Genomic DNA, 22,314 nt, shown 5'->3' on the forward strand with positions numbered 1-22,314 from the left:
TCAAATAATATAAACTCCAGGATACAATTAAATAATCGCTGAATAAAATTTTGAAGGGCTGAGCTCAACTCGCCATGGAAATAAAAGTAATTGCACTTCTCTTTAGTATCACTATGTGTTACAAATTCACAGCATCATCTCCACTTAGTCTACTGTGTAAGCCCCACACAAAGATGCTTAACGGTTAGGGGGAACACTGTGCCTTGTATGTCTCTCTACTTTTGATAAATTACCATGCATACAAAGGCAGATAATATCACTCTGTTCTTTCAGCATGGCAAGCAGACATTTTACAGAACTTTCAAATGGATGTTTGTTGTCCTTTGGAGAGTGTGGCAGCAAACATATGAACAAGTGTTTCAGTCAGCAAAGTAAGCTGATTTGCTTCAGAAAAACAACTGCGTACTACTGAGGAGCTTCCCTATTTTCCCTCCCACACAGTGCTTAACTGTGAAGTACCTTGGCTATTTCTGTGTTTTCTGCTACCATGAAAGTGAAGCTGATGTTCACCAGATCTATACCACTGCAAACACACACTATCCGTCCTTCCAACTCATTTTCTGATTTTCCAACAGCCTCAAGTGCAGTTAGTATTTTGGGATCCTGTTGAAAAGAATAGAGAGCTTGTTACATCCTTTTGTTATATAATGCACTATGGTAAAGATGCATCTTTATCTCTATGTACATTAACATCTTTAAATCTTTGCCAACCATCCTAAACAAGCACTTTCATTTTTTTCATTTAAAAAAAAAAAGTTTTAACAAATATGAATACAAACATGAAAGCTCAGATGTAAATTTTGAATGTACTTTAAATGTACTTTAAATACATTTAGATGTACTTTAAATACATTTCATAAAGTTAAATAGGAAATTACATATATTTTAGTCATAAAAAGAAAACTGAATCACTCCAAAGAATGAAAATAGAGAAAAAATGTTCATCTATAAATAAATTATCCCAATCTAGTTAAATCTATAACTACTGAGAGCTATTATCTGTGTGACTTTTGGGCTGTTTCTTAATCATGCATCTTAGAAGCTGGTCAAATGCTATACATTTAATGGGCATAAAGAACAAAACAGAGGTGAAGTCTGAAGCATATTGCTATGGTACCCTGTACATGAAGCATGGTGTTGTCTGCGCTACCTCTCCTCATGCACCTTTCTCAATAGGGAAAGCATTTTAGTTTATGGAGTCCCAAAAGAACTACTAAAGGATGATTATCTACAGGTAATACAGAAACACTTAGCATTTGAAAGTAGAAATGCAGAAGTGTTAACCTTGTTTCACCAGATATTTTCTAAACTAATGGCCTGGAGGAAAGAGGGCCAACTTTCATCTCAGGAAAACTGTCATTTTGCTTACTCAAGCACATCATTTTAAATATTCTAAAGTTTTGGATTTCTACAGAAATTCTTCAAAAATGCAGACAGTGGCCACTGATTCCGGTTATTGCTGTCCTCTCTGATCATCTAACTGCTGAACAGGGATGCAAATTTGGAACAGAAAGGAACAAAATTTGGAATATGAAACCGTTATTTTTAATTTTATTTTTTTCAGATTTCTTAAACATTTTGAAAGCCAGGCACAATACTAAATCAAGAAGATCAGACTAGAGACTCCTCCTAGAGCAATTACTCCATATCACTTGATTATAGAACGTGATTGCAAAAGAAAAGGTTTGCTGTCGGTAGTTTTTAAATAAATGAACTCCACTCTGCATTTCACCTTCAGTTTAAATATTCTCTGTTTAAAGAAGAATATAAACTAACTATGGAGTACCTTTGGAACAGCTCCAAAACGAACACTGTTGATCAGGGAACACTCTAACACCTGTCCTTCCTGAAATGGTAAAATATATATATACATATATATAAGTTCAAAGATCTGTTAGGACATAAAGCAAAAATAATGTATTTTATATGCAGTTATTTTTGATTAACACTAAACAGTACATTTTCCTTACATTTATGTTAATTCCTTCTTAAGTACTTCATTTTTGTAAATTCTGAAAGAACAGAACTAAGGTTAGCTGCAAATATAAATCAGTAGAAACATTTCAGAACTTTCAAAGCTAGCGAGAATATGCAACAAGTGGGATCATATGTAATATATATATTCCTGACATAACTGTAGTATACCTTTCCTTCACTTTTCCAGCTCAGAAAAAAGCCAAATTCATCCACTTGAAAGAGACAACTGCTTTCAAAGACAAAAGATTCCTAAAGAAAAGAGAATAACAGACCATTATTTTAGTGTCAAATGTCATGAATTAATGTATTGTTCAAAACACACGAGACTGTCACATTTTCCCCCTGAAGAATTTGCCATTCCTAAGCAATTAGCAATAAGGACAGAGGCTTACGAAAAAATGACTTTTAGTGACGTGTCCTTTTACCAGCATTTTAAGCACTAGGATGCACTTAATAGTTTCATATTTCTCTAAGCAACTACAAAGCTTCTTCTTTATTCAATAAGAAACGTTGATTCCTACCTCAAAAATCTTAATGAAATTGAACTTTAAAAATATTCATTGAAACTTCAGTACTTAAATTTTGTAAGGGTTAGAATTTTTTACTGTTGATACTATGCTCAGGATCATCAAATGGTCACATTTTATTTTAACATTCAGAAATCAGGAAGCACTTTCCTGTTAGACTACGACAGCGCCAATGCTGCACAAGTATTTTGTAGCCAGAGTATCTGGCAAACAGAATTGGAGAATATTAATTAGCAGAGAAATTAAGAAAGGATAGCTTATGAGAAGAGCTAAACAAGGCAAAAATATCAGATTAGCTGAATTAAAAAAGGAATTTCCTCCATACACCTCCAGCCCCAAGTAATGCATCATGTGATAAGCTAAAACGTAGGATAGCATGAATAGGATTGACACACTGTAGCTTTCCATCCATGTAGCAAACAATTATGTTGATTTTACAGACAGGGGAGCTGAGACAAAAGAGAAAGAAAGTTGCCATAGCTCAGTCTGACCAAATAACCACTACACATAGGCTTCCAGCATGCATGGCTTTGGCTGTCTTTCTCCACCACAGCTTTAATTTTCCTGCTTTCACTGCAGCACTCATCCTTCATTAAATGTACTCACTGCCAGACACCTCAGAATTACTAGTTTTACAGTTGTTGGAGTCCTGTAATATTTCATATAAAAACACAGCTAGGTACCAATTGAAATGAATGCCTCTTGCATTTTACAGAAAGATTACTCAGACAACCAAAGGCAGGCAGCTTTTTGGCCATATATTGCATCTCCATCTATCAAAAAGCTGTAGATGTACCAAAAAATGTTTTCACACAGGTTTAAATAACCTGTATTCATGTTGATGTCCCACCCTAGACTTGATTGTATTCACTAAATTACTTTTTCTACTATATGTCTTCTTTTGTAAAGAAGGCACCTGCTGTGAGAACACATACATGCAATGTGACTAGTGAGATTCCTAATCGTGTCTGATAGTTTTCTTTTCATATTCTGAGACAGTTCTATTCCACACTTTTCAAAATCAATACCGTTTTGCTCAAAAAATACTTCTGCCATTTTGTAATCCTGTCAGGTAAGTGACTCACCTATCAAAGTATGGACAAAAACAGCACTCCACGTTACAATAAACCAGATTTTCCTAACTGCTCGACAAAAGTTAAGCACATAAAAAAACCTGTTATGCTATACAACAGCTATTCAGTTACTCAAAACCCAGACTGGGATTACCGGGGCCCTGTTCTGCACTGACTTGCTGTATGACTTTAGTTTATTATAATTTATCTGTTAAGGTGGGGGTATTAAGTACAGAATCTCAGTGAAAACTAGAGTGCCAGTATGCTTGCATTATATGCCTAAAGCAACGGTATTTTTCTCTTCAGTCGTCTATCTGATTACTTCTATAGCAAAATAAAATCATAGCATATGTGTGTCATAAATCTGACAGTATCAAACAGCTACACCATCTAGAGTTCACTGTTTAAAGGCTACAGATCTTAACTTCTGAGTCACTGGTTTTGTTTTACTTTTACAGCCCTTGTAAAATTGCAAATGGAACATAAAGTTAGTCACCCAAGTGAAAGGCTTTTAATGTTTTCAGAAGAGATCCCCTTCAGTAAAGCAAACCAGACTTCCATCTGTAACACAGCAAACCTGGAGTGCACTACGGCAAAACTTGCAGCAAATAATGCAGACAGACCACATCACATGGAAGGACAGACAACGTTCTGCTCTTGCTGTGGCAAGTAATATTCTCTTTCTATGGAGTTTTGGAAGAAAATAAGTTCAGCTCCAAGGACCAAGAATTCCATGAGGGCTGTCCCAAAAGTAATGCCTCTTATTTTATTGTTTTATTACGAGGCAGATGGTGGTGATATGACAGTAGAGGTTGAACCTTCCCACCAATATTCTGTTCCATTTTGCTACCATGTGAAAGATGGCAGCAGAGGAGTAGTCTGACAGTACAGTATCTGACATGGAAGTGCATATGAAGAAAAGATGTGGAACTGAACTCCTCTGTGTGGAAAGGATGACACCCATTGACACTTATTGATGCTTGCTGAAGATTTATGGAGGCCAAACAACATTAGTGAGCACAGTGTGCTGGAGGGTGGTGTGCATTTCAGCAGTGGAGACAGTAACATGAAAGACAAGCCATGTTCTGGATGGCTATGGCATAGCTGTCACACCACAGAATGATTATCATCTTGCTTAGTTCATCTGTGCTGATTGGCTAAGGGTGGTAACTGTGTTGAAAAACAGCGATTTGTAGCTGAGAATTTGCTCTCTGAAATATCATGATCTTTGTATTTGTTGTAGTTTCCTTGGAAAGATAAAGGAGGCATTACTTTTGGAGTGACCTATACATAGTTTTCCCATTTAAATCTGTAGATACGCAGTAGTATCTGTTGGCTAGTTTTGCATGAGTGCCTGCTGGGTAAAACAGCTTTCAGCACAAAAGTATTCCATTTCAAAATGTTATGTTCTCTCTAACACAGTACCGATAACCGAGGTACCTCACTGAGTATTCTTGATACCACAGTGAGGCCTGAGCACTTGAGCTCTTCTGCATCTGCTCATTCTTCATTTCTCATTTAAGGTGCAAGAGAACAATCGTGGCCTATAACCTCCCACCTGGATGCCTACAGACTGAATTTCTGGAACAGCTTAAGGAAAAACAAAGCTTTTAGGAATCTTCTTTCCAAGGCATTCAATAGTAGTATCTGCTTAGCTTATCTGTCCCCAGAACTAAAAATACATGTTAAAAGCACTGTGCCTGACTTGGCAGTCCTCATGATAAGAAAAACTTGTTTACCCACATTTCCAAAGGTAAAAGGAAAATCCTAATATCCCTGTTGGTACTCACTGAGATAACTTCCTGCCCAAATGAGATTAAAGATAGGCCTTGAAAAAAGTAATCTCAGAGGTATATCAGTGCTAAGTATAAGGTGAATGTCTCCACCTTTTATTTTAACTGTCTGTGTAACATGTCCTGTTTTACACTTCTTTAACAGATTCAGATTAAAGCACAGCTGAAGCTGGGATCACAGTAAACATATTTCAGAGAGATTACAGGTTGATCTTCTAATGGAGATAAAACCACTCTGGACCTCAAATTATGTGGCAGAATCAGAATATTAATGATTTATGTTCTACTTTCGCCCACAAGATGTAGGTCCTTAGATTATATATAAAAAGGAAATAACCCCTCTTCCTACCTCAATTCAATTTGTTACATGTACAAAAAATGGAAGAACGCATTTTATTCAGTAATGTACTTTATGGGTCTGCAAGATGAGAGCTTTATGATATTACAGCTATTTTGCTCCAAATCTCCCTTTCTCTTGCTCAGAGTTTATAGCAAATCAGTGGGATTAAACATGCTTCCAAGTTATTTTGTTTAAAAGCAAAAATCTGCAAAGCAATGAAATGCAATGGTATTCCCCCCCCCCCCTCCCCCCCAGACACATTTCTTCAGTTATGTGAAAATTCTTGTACAATGAAAACAAAACATGAAATATTCTAAAACATCTGCATACCTAAAAGAGAATAGAAAATGAAATGCAAATGGCCTCTTACCTCTTCATATCTATCAAACACAGCTCCATCTTGCATAAAAGAGGGAACTGGCTTCTGCCAGTTAAATTCGTAAGGTTTTGCCATGATTACAGAAGAAAAACCTGAAATGGAATGAAAGGGTAGAGTTCAATTGCTGTCATTCTAAAGGAGTATTTTGAAGTCTAAATAGAAAAAATAGTGAGTTTTAGCTTTTCTGTTCACGCAGAGATATTAAAAATTCACTGTGTATTTCCAGATGAAAAGTTCTCCTCACAAGATCATTTTTGTTCCATAACTCAAATGAAAAAACAATCAGAAAATGCGTGTCAACTTCATTATTTGAAAGAAACACCTGCCACTGTAGCATCCCTTTAGTTTAAATATCTGTTACATCACTCCTGGAGTATAATAGGTTTGGGAATAATACAACCCTAGGCAATACGAAGTATCACAACTGATAACAAACAGGAGTGCTTTAGTTCACAGGAAAACATCAGGTACTACGACGACACAATTAAAAATCCAAAACAAAACAGAAACAAAAAACCACTGAATTCCATATTACATAGGCAAAACACATTTTTCCTCTGATTTTTTTATTTATTTCAAAATCCATATATACTATGCAGCGTTTTGAGTATTTTCTGTAAGATTTTATACATAACTGAAAACATAAACAGTATGTAGGTCCATAGGGGAAAAAAAACTGTTCAGGAATATAAGGCATTTCATGAAACTAGCTAATATCACTGCTCAGTGTGGAGGTTTGGGACTGTGAATAAAAGAAGACACAAATTAGAATACAATACAGAAACAAGAACATACAGACCTTACAATAAAGTCTACCAATCATTCAGTAACCTGCCCAAGACTTTGGTGTTTTCTGCATTATGTTGCTTTCCACTTTGCAGAGGAAGTCCCATCTACTCTTTGAACAGCTTAATGATGCTGCACCCAAGATGAATATTACCTTGGTTACTCCTTCATGCATTAGACCACCGTGGTGCTTTCTAGATTATGTTGCTTTCCCCTGCACAGAGGTCTGACTTAACAGTTCCTTGGAAAACCCAGACAACCCTCCTCAGGGGTCACCATTTGTTTCTGTAGGGAGTCCAAAGAGACCTTTGGTGCAGCACCCATCCTTACTCAGAAAATGACAGAATGTCTGTTTTCTCCTTCTGTGTCTCCAGAGAGAGTCTAGTACACATACTGGCACTGCTTTTACTTGACCTTAGCTGACACAGAAGGCTTTCCACTCATCAGAAGAGGGATGTGACTTTTACAACAAACTAACACACAGCTGTTAGACTATTCTATAGATGGGGACAATTTGAAGCCACGCTACTGCAAAAGCAAGCTCAGTGCTGCAACTTGTAATTCAATTTTCTATTCCCTTTGCATCATGAGACAGCACTCTTCACTAAACATTAATGTGGCACAGGTTAGTCTTATGTTTACTGGACAGGTGTACAGAAAGGAGGAAGTTGTTATCCCGAATTCCTGCTGTATGACCACACTTTTCTCCTTAGTCATCACCGTCTTGAAGGTGGGAAAGTGCCAGCGAGATCCCCTGCCTTCTAAGACAGACATAAATCAGAGTGAAGAAATTGCTTCTCTTTACCACTGTGTCTGAAATGAGATTCGACAAGTTGATGACAGTCAGAGACATCTAAATTTCAGGAAGCAGGAAGCAAATACTGAGGAAAATATCCTGCTATGCTTGCGTTAGTCTTACATTTATCTGCTATTGACCAACTCTAGTAACATGATACAGAGCTAAGTGTAACCAGCATAATTCTTCCTCTGTTATAATGCAGGCAATTAGCCCAAGCAAAGTTTGTGTAAGAATGCAGAACAAAAAGCATACATAAAATTAAAGGGAAAGCACAATGGTCTGTGACATCAGTGCTAGGCAAAACAAATTTGCAGTACTTGCTTATGCCAAAATTCTGAATAGCAGACTAAACCATTAGCAATTAGGTAACAATGCTTCCATGATGTTCTTAGACTGAAATGTCTACTATGACTGAGCTTTAAATTCAGAACAGATACAAGTGCTTAAAAAAAATTAAGAATCTCATAGTACCCTTCTTCTCTGCCACGTTCTTATTCTCATCAAAGATGCTCTAGCAAGAAAAAAAACCAAGAACTACAAAAGGATTCAGATATTACTTCTAAAGTACTCTGTCCAAAACTACCTTTAAGAACAGCTACTTTTATTCTGAAAAACATATTCCTTCTCTTAAAAAAAAAAAAAAAAAGCAAAATGCATTTTGATGCTGCTTGTCTCTTCACTTTCTGCCTTTTTTTTTTTGCTCATTGATGCATAAACATCGAAGATAAATCTTATGTTTTCAAACCCCTGTGAGGTACATGAATTCATTCTCTGAAACAATCAAACTCAATTCCAATATGATAGGTATTTTATGCAGCAATACATGTCACCAGCTTGTGAAGTCCTTCTGAGAAAGGCAGATATTCTAATTCATTTTCATTTTCAAGGCTGTGAAGATCAGTTCTCCACAGTCTCTATACTGTACCCACAGCCTTTAGCCTTTTTCTTCCTCTTTCTCCAAACTGACACTGATCTCCATACTGATGCAGATTTTAAAACCTACAAGCTCTGCAGCTGCTCTGACCCCCTGTATAAAATGCATCCCAATATTTCATCCAGCATCTAGCACTCCAAATTCTGTATGTAACAAGTGACTGAATTGACATGTATCATTCAGAAAAACTAATTACCTCAGCACTACAAACATGCAACTTTATTGAGAATTTCAGTTTTGCTGAGTTCATCATCAGTTCATCAGTCACTGAAAGATAACTTATAGATATTGTCTCCTGGTCTGGGTACTTTGTATGATGTAGTTGTTTTATTACCTTATTTATGAAATTAAACAGATTGAATTCTTCAGTTTCTCACTAAAAAGCACACCTTACAAATCTTGGAGTCAGCCTCAACACTAATTTCCCAGCAGCTTTTATGAAGACAAGAGACTAGACAAGGACATAGAAGCCCAGAACAGCTCTCTGTCATACAAACTAGAATGACTGTCCTTATTCACATATGTGAATTATTCACAATTATTATTCACAAATGCAAGGTTTTGCATTTACCTGCAAGAAAACATGCTTGCTTGCTCATAATTCAGCAAGCAATCAAGTTCTATGTCAGGGACTCAAGATTTTTAAGCCATATGCTTTGGTAGCAATGTAGAATGTGAAGAACAGAGCTTTTAAAAAAGCTCTTTTCAGTCTCACATCTCTTAAACAACTCTAAAAATACGTTCTTCCCTAACCTCAGCTTTTAAGATAATCAAAATGAAGTATAAAGTACTCCCTTGTCACTCATTGGAGTGAATCTTCATCAACTTCTAAGCAGTTCGACCAAAGCTAAAAAAGAAATAGAACCCTCAGCTATCCACCAAACAAAACAAACAAATGCAACATTTCAACATGCATTTGATTGCAAAAATGTGTATAGCATCTCCCCAACAAGAATCAAGAAGTGATGTCTTTACAGAAATCTGATAATGATAGATGATTAAGGAACTAAAATTAAGAACAGTCAAATTCTAACTCTAAAGTTTTAAAACAGGTTATAAAAACTAAAATCCAGTATTTGCACTGATTTAGGATTCTTAAAATACAAAAAGTCTTTGAATATATACCATTTACAAACACAGAAAAAACCCACTCATATAAAATACAGCTCAGGTCTTTATCAATGAACACAAGGGAGAAGCGGGTGAAGCCTCACAAGTTCAGTAGTTAATTGACTTTTGAGTTATATAAACATGCATTTCTTTCAACAGTGATTTATGCTTGAGGTCAGAATTTAGGTCACTTAAGAAAAAGCACCTTTTGATTCACCTGGAGTACCCAAAAGCTAAGGACACAAAATTAATCATATCCGGAACAGTGTTATTTAACACAAAAGTCTTCCTCCTTTGCTGTACTTTGCTAAATCTGGGGTGCAGGGGGATAAATCTTCAGCTGTTTTTTTTTTTCATTCTTTGACCAAACAAAGGACAAGGTGTGGCTGAACAGGAGGAGGAAGGGATTCTGTTAAAACAAAGCAGACAAATGTTTGGGGAAAGAGGTGATATTCTAAACTAACTCACAGGGCTGGCTAACATGATGGATAGGATACTCCTTGGATCCCATAAACATCCTGTCAATGTTGAGACAGCATTGGAAAGGACAGCAGTATCCCTCAGAGCTGATCTACTCCGGTCTAAAACACAGTAACTCTCAATTTTTGCAGCATGCTTAACCACGAGCATTATAAAAATACCTGCAGCATTTTCTTCAGTGATTATTATTTTTGCCTCCGGAATGAATCACTCACTGCTAAGCTAAAGCTGAGGAGGCTCCATACTCTATGTCTGCCATTTCACCACTCATTTCTTCAAATCACACTACCTAAAAGGTGCACTGTTTACTGTCCATGTAGGCAAGGACAAACTGTAACAGCAACACAATGCTATGTGGAGGTTAATAATCTTGTCCTTGTATTTTCTTACTGCTACAAGGAAACAAAAAATAAAACTGACAATTTTCTTTCCCTTCTTAAAGTACACATATCTTTCATTGCCTGGTAAATAAGATTTATCGTAACAAAGACAACCAGCTCCATATCAGCAGACCTGTACAAATTCTTGTTTTTATTGCAGTTCATCCTAACCCAGAAGTCTACCTGTAGAAATAAAGTTGCATGGTTGTAATCTAGAGTGAGGATCTAGCTGAGCAAAGCTTCCTCCCACTTAACAAGCAGCAAAACAATGATGTTGTAGCAAAAATGCTACAAAATACTGTCATATGCAAATATCGCAATTGTTTCCCAGTCTTTATCTGAAGAAGACTCAGATCTTGATGTATTTACTCCTCAAAGACCAAAATTTTTTTTTGCCTCAAATATACCAGCATTATCATATAGAAAATGCATACAAGGGTTGTTTTTTAGGTTCTCTGTGAAAAATAATGGTGAGAGCCACACTGCTGAATTTCTGCAGCATCTATATTACGCTGTAGTGCAATTCCAAGATTTCACAGCTCTCCAGGCTCTGTCACGGGCAAATTTTGTGGTTTTTTTTTTTTTTTCTCCTTTTAAAGAAAATGCTCTTTTGGAAGGTTATTTTTAAACACATTATTCTCACAGCTAATGCAAGCAACTTAGAACCACTCTCCCCCAAAAAGAATGTCCAGAAGGAACAAAAGACATACAACAGAGCTCAGATGCCTGAAAATGCATTGTTTAAGAATAGTCTTATTTTCCATTTTGTTTTAATTGCTGGAATGCAGTGCCGTGCAGGGGCAGCTGAAAGGTTAGCTGAAAACAAGAAGTGGCCTGTTTATAACTAACCTCTTCCTGAGCGTTTCACATCAGGTCAGTGGGGCTGCCCAGTGCTTCGGGCTAAGAAATGAATGCATCTGTTGCTAACAGCAGAAAACATAAATTGCTTTTGCCATAGTGCTGAAAATGAGATGGCCCTCCATCAGAACTGCGCTTCAGTCATTACCTCGGATGAGAGCCATTATCTCTAACAAGTAGAGTGAGTAGCTATGATAGATCACAGGAGTCAAACACAACTTCACTGTTTTCTTAGCTGTTTTTCTGTTTGTCCAAAGGCCTTCCTGATTTGCTAATACCTACAGTATTGCCCAGTCTTTCTAGTCATTCCAAAGCTCTTGTTATCTCCCCTATGTACTTATCACACATCCTTCCTCAAGGGGCACTACGCTTTCTGAGAAGTCAACGGTACATTAAAATAATAATAATACAGAAATGTGAATAAATTTATTCTGGGTCAAGTACAAATGCAACCATACAACAAGATCAAGTTCCGGCTATCAGGAATATTAAACAATATCATACCAAAATTCAAAGCTGTCCTAATATAACTGGAACTTCATAAAATGTTTAGGTGCTGAAACAAACAAAACACGAAGCAGTGATGCAAAAGCACAAACTTTACAAATTTTTTCTGTTGTTGTTGTTCTTTCTTTGTGGTGATGGAAATTTTGATGCTTGCATTTTCTAATTTATAACATTAAAAGGCAAAGATTTTCCCTTGGAGTGATTTATCTTAACGATGCCAATTGTACATGGAATTTAGCAAAGTATCTCATCAAAAGATACCATGATAATTAATTTTCATTTGCATGCATACTTCAGTATCCATCAAACAGTAACTTACTGCTTCTAACCTGTTGAGATCACATGTAATTTCACAAAACGAGCATACGATGAAGAACTTCTTCCTAGAAATTTCCCCATTTTGGCTCATTCTAATAATAAACACTAGCCACACATAAAATTAAGTTGTTTTTAAAAAGTTGAAAACATCAGTTTTATCTTTAATTGAATACAAGAAGTATTAGAGGCATTCAATATTGATCTTTAGCACAATCTAAAACATGCCATATCCTTAAAGTCATCCCCTCCTGAGGTAGAAACAGAGGGTGAACTGGACTTTGACGAAAGCAATGGATTCCATAAAAAACGTTCAAGATGTTTTCTGAATTGCTGTACCATATGATGTATATAAACCATGTATTTTGATTAAAGAAACAATGAGTTCTAATAGCTTTAACTGCTTCACTCCTTGGCTTTCAAATGTAGATTGTTAAAGCAAAGTCTACTTCAGAAATCAGTTTAAAGAAACAAAAAGAACAACTAACCAACAATTGAGATGCACCACTTGCAACACATCAAGTATTTCCTGAATTATTTGACCCCCAATTTTATTTCACAGCCCAGTAAAACCTGATACATTGAATTATGACAGCAATATAGGTAAACCATTATGAAGAATGGGTATCTTTTATGTTAACTAAAATTTATGAGTGATTCCAACATTTTAAACTTTAGAACCATCTTTTTAGCTTCTTTCTGGGGTTATGTATCCTCAGAAAGAAGTGATTCCTGTACTTGAGAGTGATAGGAATACATAAATAAATGTTTAATATTAAATTGCTAAGAAATCCGGTGGAAATATGGAGAAGCACCAAATAACCACAATGGAGCAGCATTCCTGTTATGAATACAGCTTTGGGGATTCCAGGCCATCAAACAACTGCATGATTCTAAGATTAAATTATTAACTACAGATACTATGGAAAAGGTGACACAAACTTCCAAACCAAACTAATAACAACAGCCTTCAGATTAAAATACAAGGAAAAGCTTTGGAAATAACACAGACTAGTACCTCAAACAAAAATAAAGCAGAATACAAATACCTGCTGCCCCATGAACAATTTTTGACGTTACAACTGTCAGTCTGCAAACATTCACACAGCCTCTTGTATTAATAAAAGCTAATGAAAGGTCAGTATCACATTTTTGTAATATCTTCTAAATCTCTGTGTTTGAAATAATCCCTTCCCTGGTCAGATACATTAATTCAAACCAAACTTTATTAACTAGTTTTGACGTGACTTAATATGAGTTTGCTCAAAATATACAGATATTTTAAAACCTAATAGGCTGTCAAGAACATGGATGTTTTTCTAAAATCTAAAATTAGGAAAGTGACAATGTAACCCGCAGGGCTCAATTCTAACTGTTTTTTCTAGAAGATTTCTGAGAAAACAGGAGCAAACCAGTTTGTTGGCTTAAAACATCAGATAAAAGCAAATGTGATGATCTTCAGAGGTCATTTCAGTGATCTAAAATGCATCAACATAAAAGACAAAACAAAACATGCAAGGGGGCTTTCAAGAGGGAGACCAATTTTTTACATGGGCACAAAACCATAGGACAAGGGGGAACGGTTTTAAACTAAAAAGGGAAAATTTAGCTTAGATGTTACGAAGAAATTATTTAGTCAGCAGTAAATGAGGCACTGGAACTGACTGTAAAGAGAAGTCGTGGGTGCCCCACCCCTTGAACTGTCCCAGGCCAGAATGGAGCCCTGGGCATAAGGTACTGAACATAGGCAAGGCTAAAAAGAAAATGTTACCTATAATTTGGAAATATAGCTCTCTTTTCATCAGGACAGAGGGTGGACAGTCATATTTGAGACACAGCAAGTTATCAGCTCATTATAGCTTTAATTCCATAGAGGTTGAAAAGGAAATAAAAGTGTTGCTGAACTTGAAGTTACTATTATTGCTACTTTATTACTGAAGATAGGTGGCAGAGTAAGCCTTTTTTGAACATTTGTTTAAGCCAGCTCTTTTCAAATAGCTGTTGTGCCATTGCCCAGATACTCTGGAAGTAATGGAAAGAGAATGGGAAAAAGAGTGCACTCAGAAAAACATTGCAATCTTCATGTATGTTTCTACTAAGCAAATATCAAAACAACTCTCTTGGCAGTATGCTATGTTTCCTGTCAAATCAGTCATTATTGAACTAACTGAGGTTGTCTCTTCAGGGCAAAATGAGACTGTATGAGACATCCCTGATAAATTTATCTGATGAAACAGTTTCAGGTCTGCTAATGCACTCATTACTGATGCCTTCAATTGTTCATACTACTTGAGAACAATGTCCCTAAGATGCCTTTTTGAATACTAATGCAACTGTTCTTTAAAATCTGAGGCACAATCAGTCATGCCAACTATTGAGGGATGTTCCATGGCAGCAGCCTCTCCAAATCTTCCTGCAGAATGCATTCTGGCTTATTCAGCTATCCATAAGGTACATGAAAACTATTGAAGAAAAGTCATTTCAGTTTTTTTGTTTGTTTGTTTGGTTTTTTTGTTTTGTTTTGTTTTTTGTTTTTTTAATTGTTCCAAATGGATGATCTGACACATTATTCCAAAACTGATAAAAATAAAAGTGTTGGTACATAACCTGTTTGTCTGCTCACTGCGGAGACAAAAAGGAGAGCCAGCCTGCCAGTATGGTATGGCATACACAGGCCGTTGTGCAAGGTTTTGCACTTGGGCCGGAAGAACCCCAGGCACCTGTACAGGCTGGGAGGAGTTGTCCTTGAGAGCAGCTCGGCTGAAAAAGACCTAGGGGTCCTGATAGATGAGAAACTTAACATGAGCCAGCAGTGCGCTCTGGCAGCCCGGAAAGCAAACGGGATCCTGGGCTCCATCAGGAGAGGGGTGGTCAGCAGGGATAGGGAGGTGATCATCCCTCTCTACTCTGCTCTTGTGAGGCCCCATCTGGAGTACTGTGTCCAGGTGTGGAGTCCTCAGTACAAAAAAGATATGGAGATTTTGGAAAGGGTCCAGAGGAGGGCCACAAAGATGATCAGGGGGCTGGAGCACCTCCCCTATGAGGACAGGCTGAGGGAGTTGGGTTTGTTCAGCCTGGAGAAGAGAAGGTTGCGAGGTGACCTCATTGCAGCCTTTCAATACCTGAAGGGAACTTACTCCCAGGAGGGGAGTAAACTCTTCGAAAGGGCTGATAATAGCAGGACTAGGGGAAATGGTTTTAAGTTGAAGGAGGGAAGATTTAGGTTGGATGTTAGGGGAAAGTTCTTTACTAGAAGGGTGGTTAGGTCCTGGAACAGGCTGCCCAGTGAGGTTGTGGATGCCCCGTCCTTGGAGGTGTTCAAGACCAGGTTGGACAGGGCCCTGGGCAACCTGATCTAGTAAATGTGTATGTTTGGTGGCCCTGCTAGGCAGGGGGGTTGGAACTACATGATCCTTGAGGTCCCTTCCAACCCGGGTAATTCTGTGATTCTGTGATTCTGTGAGGATATCCTATAAAAGACCAACAAAACAACATACTGGTGTCTATGGGAAGTGGGGTAAAGAAAAAATAAGTGGAATAAGCAAAATAACCAGTGCCAACATTCTGGGCAAATCAGAGTGGGGTTATTTATTGTGACTGCTCTGGAGTGGTGATGGCAGTGCTCCCAGAGATGAGGAGTTCAGCATTTCAGCATTCCTCTGTGCAGCAGACAAATCAAGGGGACACGTGGGGGGAGATGCTTGGGTAGGGGAAACAACTGATTCTCAACCACAAGGTGGGAGTCAAGGGCAGGGGAGTCTATTGAGAAGTCAAAGTGGGAATCAATAGATGCAACTCAATACACCAAAAAATTAACAATGGGACCCTTACAGTGACAAAAATTGTTTTGCCATTTGCATGGACTGTATTAAACTCAAGTGTTCTGTTATGCTTAACTAATGCTATCACATCCACCTGGCCTCCTACAACTTAGTAGCACTTAGTAGAACTTAGTGGTACACGTTCAAAAACACAACACCCACCAAAATCAAGAGCAGTGTCGAATGTGAAGAATAGCAAATCCTGCAGGTGAAAGCAACATTATTACATGTCTAAAACCAGCTTTGCCCCATTTATCACCATTTGACATTTCCAGCATAGTAATTACCATTGCACGGAATAAAATCTTGGGCCCAGCAGGCTTTTCCCATAAGAAACTTGGTCAGCTAGTTCAGACTGCTTTTTTTCCTGTCACATCCCTATTAAATGCTCCAGACTGTTTAATGTGATAAAAATGTCTAGACTGTTTTTTTGACTGAAAGCTTAAAGAAAAAGAGTTCTTTGCCCTTGGCTAGCAATCCCTTTCTTTGCTCCTTTCCTGGTAAGCACACTAATGTGCATGCTCTACTTCTGCAGACCGCACTTTCTGCACAAGGTAAATATATTTCTGGTATCTTTATAAATCTGCTGAGGTTTTAGTGACAAGCCCAGGAAAACGTGAAAACTATACACACTATATGTATTTCTGTATAGCGTTGCTTTGCAAGGAAAAATCTGGAGCTTATAATGAAGTGCAAAGGTTGCTGAAGGAAATAAGGTGAAAGAGCACACCACAGTCCAACAAGAAAAGCAGAAACATAGCTGAGGAATCTCTGTAATAACTGATAAAGAACAAGATACTTCGCTAAAACAGAATAAAGGTAGAGCACAGGCAAGAGATCCCAGTGGTATGTTAGACAAAGCATTACCAAATGTGAATCAGTGCTCTGAATACTTTATGGTCCCTAGGGGCTCTCAGTCTTTAGCAGCTGCTTATTTTCGTATGACAAAACTTCTGACATAATTATAATCACACTAAACTTAGATGCAAGTACACTATTTATACTAAAAACAACCTCTGTCAGTAAAATTACCCAGCTCAACTAGTGCACACCCTTCAGCCCTTTCTTTTTAGCCTCTATAAATCTGCACCTGTGGATGGGACTGTAGTCAAGGAACAGGTGCATCTGATTCTTGTCAGCATGTGCGACTTGTGTGTTGGAAACTAAGCTGCATACCACGGAAAAAGCTTGAGAAGAAACACTATCCCTGGACACTACTTATTGTAGCAGGGTTCCATAGGAAATACAGCTATTGCCAGAAAAAATAATGGATGATGTGATGCAACAGAAACATCACCTTGTCACAGTCGCAAATGGCTCACCAAATAACATATCAGCATCCCGCTTCCCATTTTCCTATATCCTATTTATTCCCAAACTAAGTAAACTACCAATTTTTGAAGAGAATTTTCTGTGATACAACTGTGCATGAAAATAAAAAGTTTGGATCAGGAAGGTTGCAGGTTGATTTAATTTTAATCCATTGATATGGCTTCTAGGTCATTAAATCTTTCCTTTTGTCAGTGCACTTCTGCGATAGCTGTGCCTGCACCATTCCCATTCATGCCAGAGGGCATTTTGCACCGTTATGGCAGTTCTGAATTAAACCTTTTCTTTGCTCCATATATGGATAGTTTCTCAGAACATCTAAGTGAAATGGCACATGTAGGCAAAAGGGAATAGGGCTCAGCTGGTGTTTCTCTGAAAAGCCATTCTGAGTAACAGTGAGAGAGCTTTGCAAGTTTTTTATGCTGCACAGTTGTTGGAAACCTCCTGAAGGCAGGCACCCAGTCTGTGCTTACTGAGATTGCTCCCCAGGTTGCTGGGGAGGTGGGTGTTTTTTGATAGGACACAGAAGCAGCAGAGGGAAGAGAGCTGCTGTTGCTTCTACTGAAACAAAAGTACAAAATGGCACAGAAGCAGATGGAAAAGATTTTAGAGTAGCACCTTTTCTCCAAAGTCTAGATAGCATGGGCTTTTAAAGGTTTAATTAGTAATGTGGTTCAGTGCAATAGGTAAACTAGCATGCATGCAGGTTTGTGTGGAAGAAGTGGAAAGCTCACTGTGCCCACCTCAGAGCCTCCTTTCCTCACACCAGCCTTGACTAAGTACAGTAAGGTTGGCCTACCGATACTGCAAAGAGCCAGAGCTAGCTTCATGAGCTACATCCGGTTCACACAGGAGTAGAATCCTGTCCAGAAGCAGCATAAAGGAGACTGGTAGCACGTGGCCAACAGCAATCTTTTCAGTGGCTGCAAGCTGTGATATTAGGCCAGCCAACCTTGTCTAATACACTTCTAACCTCCACTTCTGACCTCTTGCTTCTCAAACAAGTTTGCTATTTCTCTAAGTTTTAACTCTGCTTTAATGACAAATTTACCTGTTTAGAATGTAGTTTCATTACTTGCTTAATGTTATACAAAAAAAAAGCAAATCCAAAGTTCACAGCTACTGCTACCTTAGCTGGTAAGTTGAAACATTTTCAAGAGCTATATTTGTAATAAAATAAAATCCTGTGTGACTATAAAGAACAGACAGCAGGACTGCTCAGGAGAACAAAAAAGGACAAAAGTATCTATTTATTCATTTTTAAGATATAAATGAACCTGATTTTAAAGTTCAGGATAGCAAAAGTCAGGTTGAATACAAGATGTTGCTGGTGCCAAATGTGATAAGTAGTGAAATGGAACTTTACTTCAGAAATCCAAATTCATATATGAGATAAGAAGTTATTCAAACATGCAAAGCTATCACCATGGCAGAACTATCAGGTTAAGGAAACAAAGGCTGCTCTTCTCAAGCTTCTATAATTGACAGCCCATGATAAAATTAAGTAAATCTGACTTCCTTTCCTGTTTAGACTGGGTTCTGATAGGCACCAGGTAATGTTACTTTTGCCCAAATCTACCTTTCTTAGAGTGAATGGCTTTGTTTTGGATGAAACAGATACCAGGATAAAACTGCTACAAAATCCAAAGCCTGCCTTGTGCCAAAAGGCACAATGACAAATAAGAGCTTCAGATACACCACCTGTACCCTTATGACTGCATGTACCACAAACAGAACTGAGGAGAACAAAGTCAGTCCAGTCAGCAATACCACACTGCAGGGAAAGGCCACCCACCAACTCTGTAGCTGGATCTGTGGCTGAAGTTAAAACACATCAACAGCATTGCTTTACATATGGTATGTCATAAAATCTGTTTACTTAATGTTTATAACCTGTTCTTGAAAAACATATGCATATGCTAAATCCTTCAAATTTAAGTAAATCTTGAAGAAGCAAACAGACAAAAAAAAAAGTGCAGATTTTTCTCCCTTTTACTTATTTATTTATTTGCATGTTGCTATTAAAAGAAAGATCCCTTTTTATTCCTGTATAAAAAGTAAAGAGGACTCTTGAGAATGCTATGTTTCAACACAGGGTTCTAACAACATAGAGATGTTCTAAGGTGAATGAATTCACGTTTCCAGCTGGAACTAGGTGCTTCCCCAGTGGCAACACACTGTTCAAAGTTCAGCTATTTCAGTTCCACAAGTTACTAACAGAGACAAAGCAGCTCAGACTTCAGTGGCACATGCATGTCTTATTCCAGCATTAATTGGGCACGTTTATGCTGTGCAACATAATACGTAGATATGCAAGTCAGCTCTGAGCCTTCTGGGATGCTAGAAGCCACCTCACTATGCAGATTAATTTAGCCGGCTCCTCAGCCTGCAGAGCTCCATGCTGCTACAGCAAGGCTGCCACCAGTTCATTTAGTGCTTGCCCACGGTTCTTGGGGATTTCTACCCTTTACAGTATGTAGGACAAACATACCTTCTGTTACAACTCTGTAGCATGAATTCTGTTCTGCAGCACATTTGCTTTCAAAACAAGCTGTCAGAAAGGCTGAAAATATCGTAAATCTTTGAAGCAGAGGTGATTTGAGACTGCAGCAGCATTCTCACAGTCTCTTCATTAACACTTGCCTTTGTTGAAACAACCATTTGCAGTAACTGAATCCTCTACAAATTACTCCGTACTAGCAGTAATGCCATAATATTCATTTTCACAGTCTAGAAACAGTTCATGCTCCTATGTAACACATCGAGACAGTGAAAATTCAGGTCCCTAATAGATTTCTGTCTTCTAACAATTAGCCCTTCCTATCTGGTGCTTATCTTGTAAGATAAGGTTACTTCAGCAAAGCTTGAGTAAGACCCAAACTCCAGGCTTGTACTCCAGCCTTTAAAATTGCAAGCTCCTGTCACTGAAAGCACTGTTGGAAGGATTAGGCTGAAACTGAAAGCAAAGTCAGGAAACAGAAGGAAAGTCAGCTGTGAGAAAGTGTGCCCTGAAAAGGAATGGTGCACTCAGCTCCTATACCAACTTCTAAGGAATGATCTACAGGAACCCCATAAGGTATCCACAAGTTGCTTCAATTCATACAAGCTACCTGCTAGACACAGGTGACAGATCTTCAAGAACATTCTGAGTCGCATGTCAAACCTCTAAACAATTATAAATGCTAACAATCAATGCATGAAGATGAAACAACGCACAGCAGGCTGTGACTATAAACAACGTTACAGCGAAGTAGGATAGTCTACAACACTTGTGATGTACGAAGGATTCAAGTTAGGATTCCTCTGCTGGCAGAAAGCCAATAAAGAAGCACCCTGTCTGAGACACTGAGTTCCATCACAATTTTCACATTTTCTGCTTTGACCAAAGCCCTCAAAAAACCCTCCAACATGATTAAGCAAAAATCTCTGCATCTATCTTTCACATGGTTGCAAACAAAAAATGTTAGAAATCAGACTTGATTAACTCTGAAATACCATTAAGATGAAATAAAAATAAATGAATGCAAACACAAATTTTAATTATTATTTTTTTCTTTTCCCAGTTACTCCCAAGCAGTTTTCAGGGCTTCTTGCAGCTCTGGCTGCATAAAGAGTTTGAAGCTCCAGCAGCAACAGGCATTTCTCATCAGTATAATGAACTGTGATGCATTTTGCACATCTAGAGTGATATGAGCCATCTGAAGCATCATTAGAACTGTATTTCTGTCATCTTCTGACGGAGACAGAGGAAGATAAGTTGCTCTCCAACCAAAATGCAAATGAATCTTAAAGAAGACAGATTGTTAGTTTAAACATATAGGGAGACCTAGTCAGAAGGACAGACTGATCCAGCTGGATCCACATTCACTAGCCTGGGAAATCTCTATATAAAGATTAGCCAATATCATGCAGTTTGGCTGTGATAAATTGCACAGCTCTTAATTCTGTGACACTCAGAATCATTTTTCTACACTTTTAATATAGTGAAAAGTTATTTATGGTAGAAAACAGGGCTGTTAAAAACACAGAGATTGAAAAGCAAATGGACATATACCCTGATGAAGAACAAGATGATCTGGTTTAACATTATTTCCCTCCTCCCAGGGCAGTCCTGTCTGCATAATGAAAAGGAATGTATGCCTTACTATCAAGACTTATTAAATTGCACTGTCCGTTTTGTTTAATAGGAATATACTAGAACGTTACTTCAAAATGTACAACATCCTGAAATTTAAGTTGATCTAAACCCAACCCAAATGGAGTGTTTTCCTGTACAACTGATAGTGTTTTCTACCTAGCAAGGCATGAAAATAACCACTAATAAAGAATACACAGTGGTAACAGACTTTGCTAAAATCAATATTAATCAAGTATAATAAGCAGCAAAAGAGAAGAACCGAGAGATACTGATGGAATGAACTCACAGAGACATTACTTAAGGAAGGTATCCGCATACTGTGGACAACAGCACGACAAACCAACAAAGAATGAGCCGAAGCATTACGACTCTGAACCGGAGGGGATTCAGAAAAGTCAAACACTCCATTTCTCCAGGAAGAATCAAACAAATTTCACTCTTAGAAGATGTGAATGATGAAGTTCCATCTACAGAGATGAGTGTAAACACCCACATTGCTCCGAAGGCAACAAGTTCTGCAAACAATTCATTTAAGTACTTCATAGTCTTTTGTCCTGAAAAGGTTCTTCCTGACTTATATGTAATCTTTACTTTAAAAGACTTCCCGAGCTCTTACCCTGCCCACCATGGAACATGGATATTTCCTCTTCTGTTTGCAAAATCCTCTAGATTATTTAATGACAACTGTTAACAGACAATCAATTTTCCAATGATTGTTTTCAAATGTCTTAAATGAGTTGTCTGAAAGTTACTTAATGGAGAAAATTG

The 22,314-nt window shown here is 37.8% G+C and overlaps 1 protein-coding gene across 20 annotated transcripts in view; it reads right to left on the reverse strand.

Annotated features, from left to right (window-relative positions):
* The window catches only part of PLCB4 (phospholipase C beta 4), a 180,775-nt gene that overhangs the window by 78,017 nt on the left and 80,444 nt on the right, over positions 1 to 22,314 (reverse strand). For all 20 annotated transcript variants that reach the window (XR_014943796.1, XR_014943797.1, XR_014943795.1 and 17 more), the window contains 4 exons: positions 6,081 to 6,181; positions 2,146 to 2,226; positions 1,787 to 1,846; positions 460 to 603 (listed from right to left, as the gene is read on the reverse strand). Coding sequence is in view for 15 of the 20 variants with exons in the window: in XM_085541080.1 (XP_085397206.1) it covers positions 460 to 603; positions 1,787 to 1,846; positions 2,146 to 2,226; positions 6,081 to 6,164 (369 nt within the window). In the remaining 5 variants the exon portion in view is untranslated. The remainder of the gene's footprint in view (positions 1 to 459; positions 604 to 1,786; positions 1,847 to 2,145; positions 2,227 to 6,080; positions 6,182 to 22,314) is intronic.

Source organism: Coturnix japonica, chromosome 3 (genome assembly GCF_054131305.1).
Source record: "Coturnix japonica strain WE chromosome 3, WE-NBRP24, whole genome shotgun sequence".
Classification (NCBI taxonomy): Eukaryota; Metazoa; Chordata; class Aves; order Galliformes; family Phasianidae; genus Coturnix; species Coturnix japonica.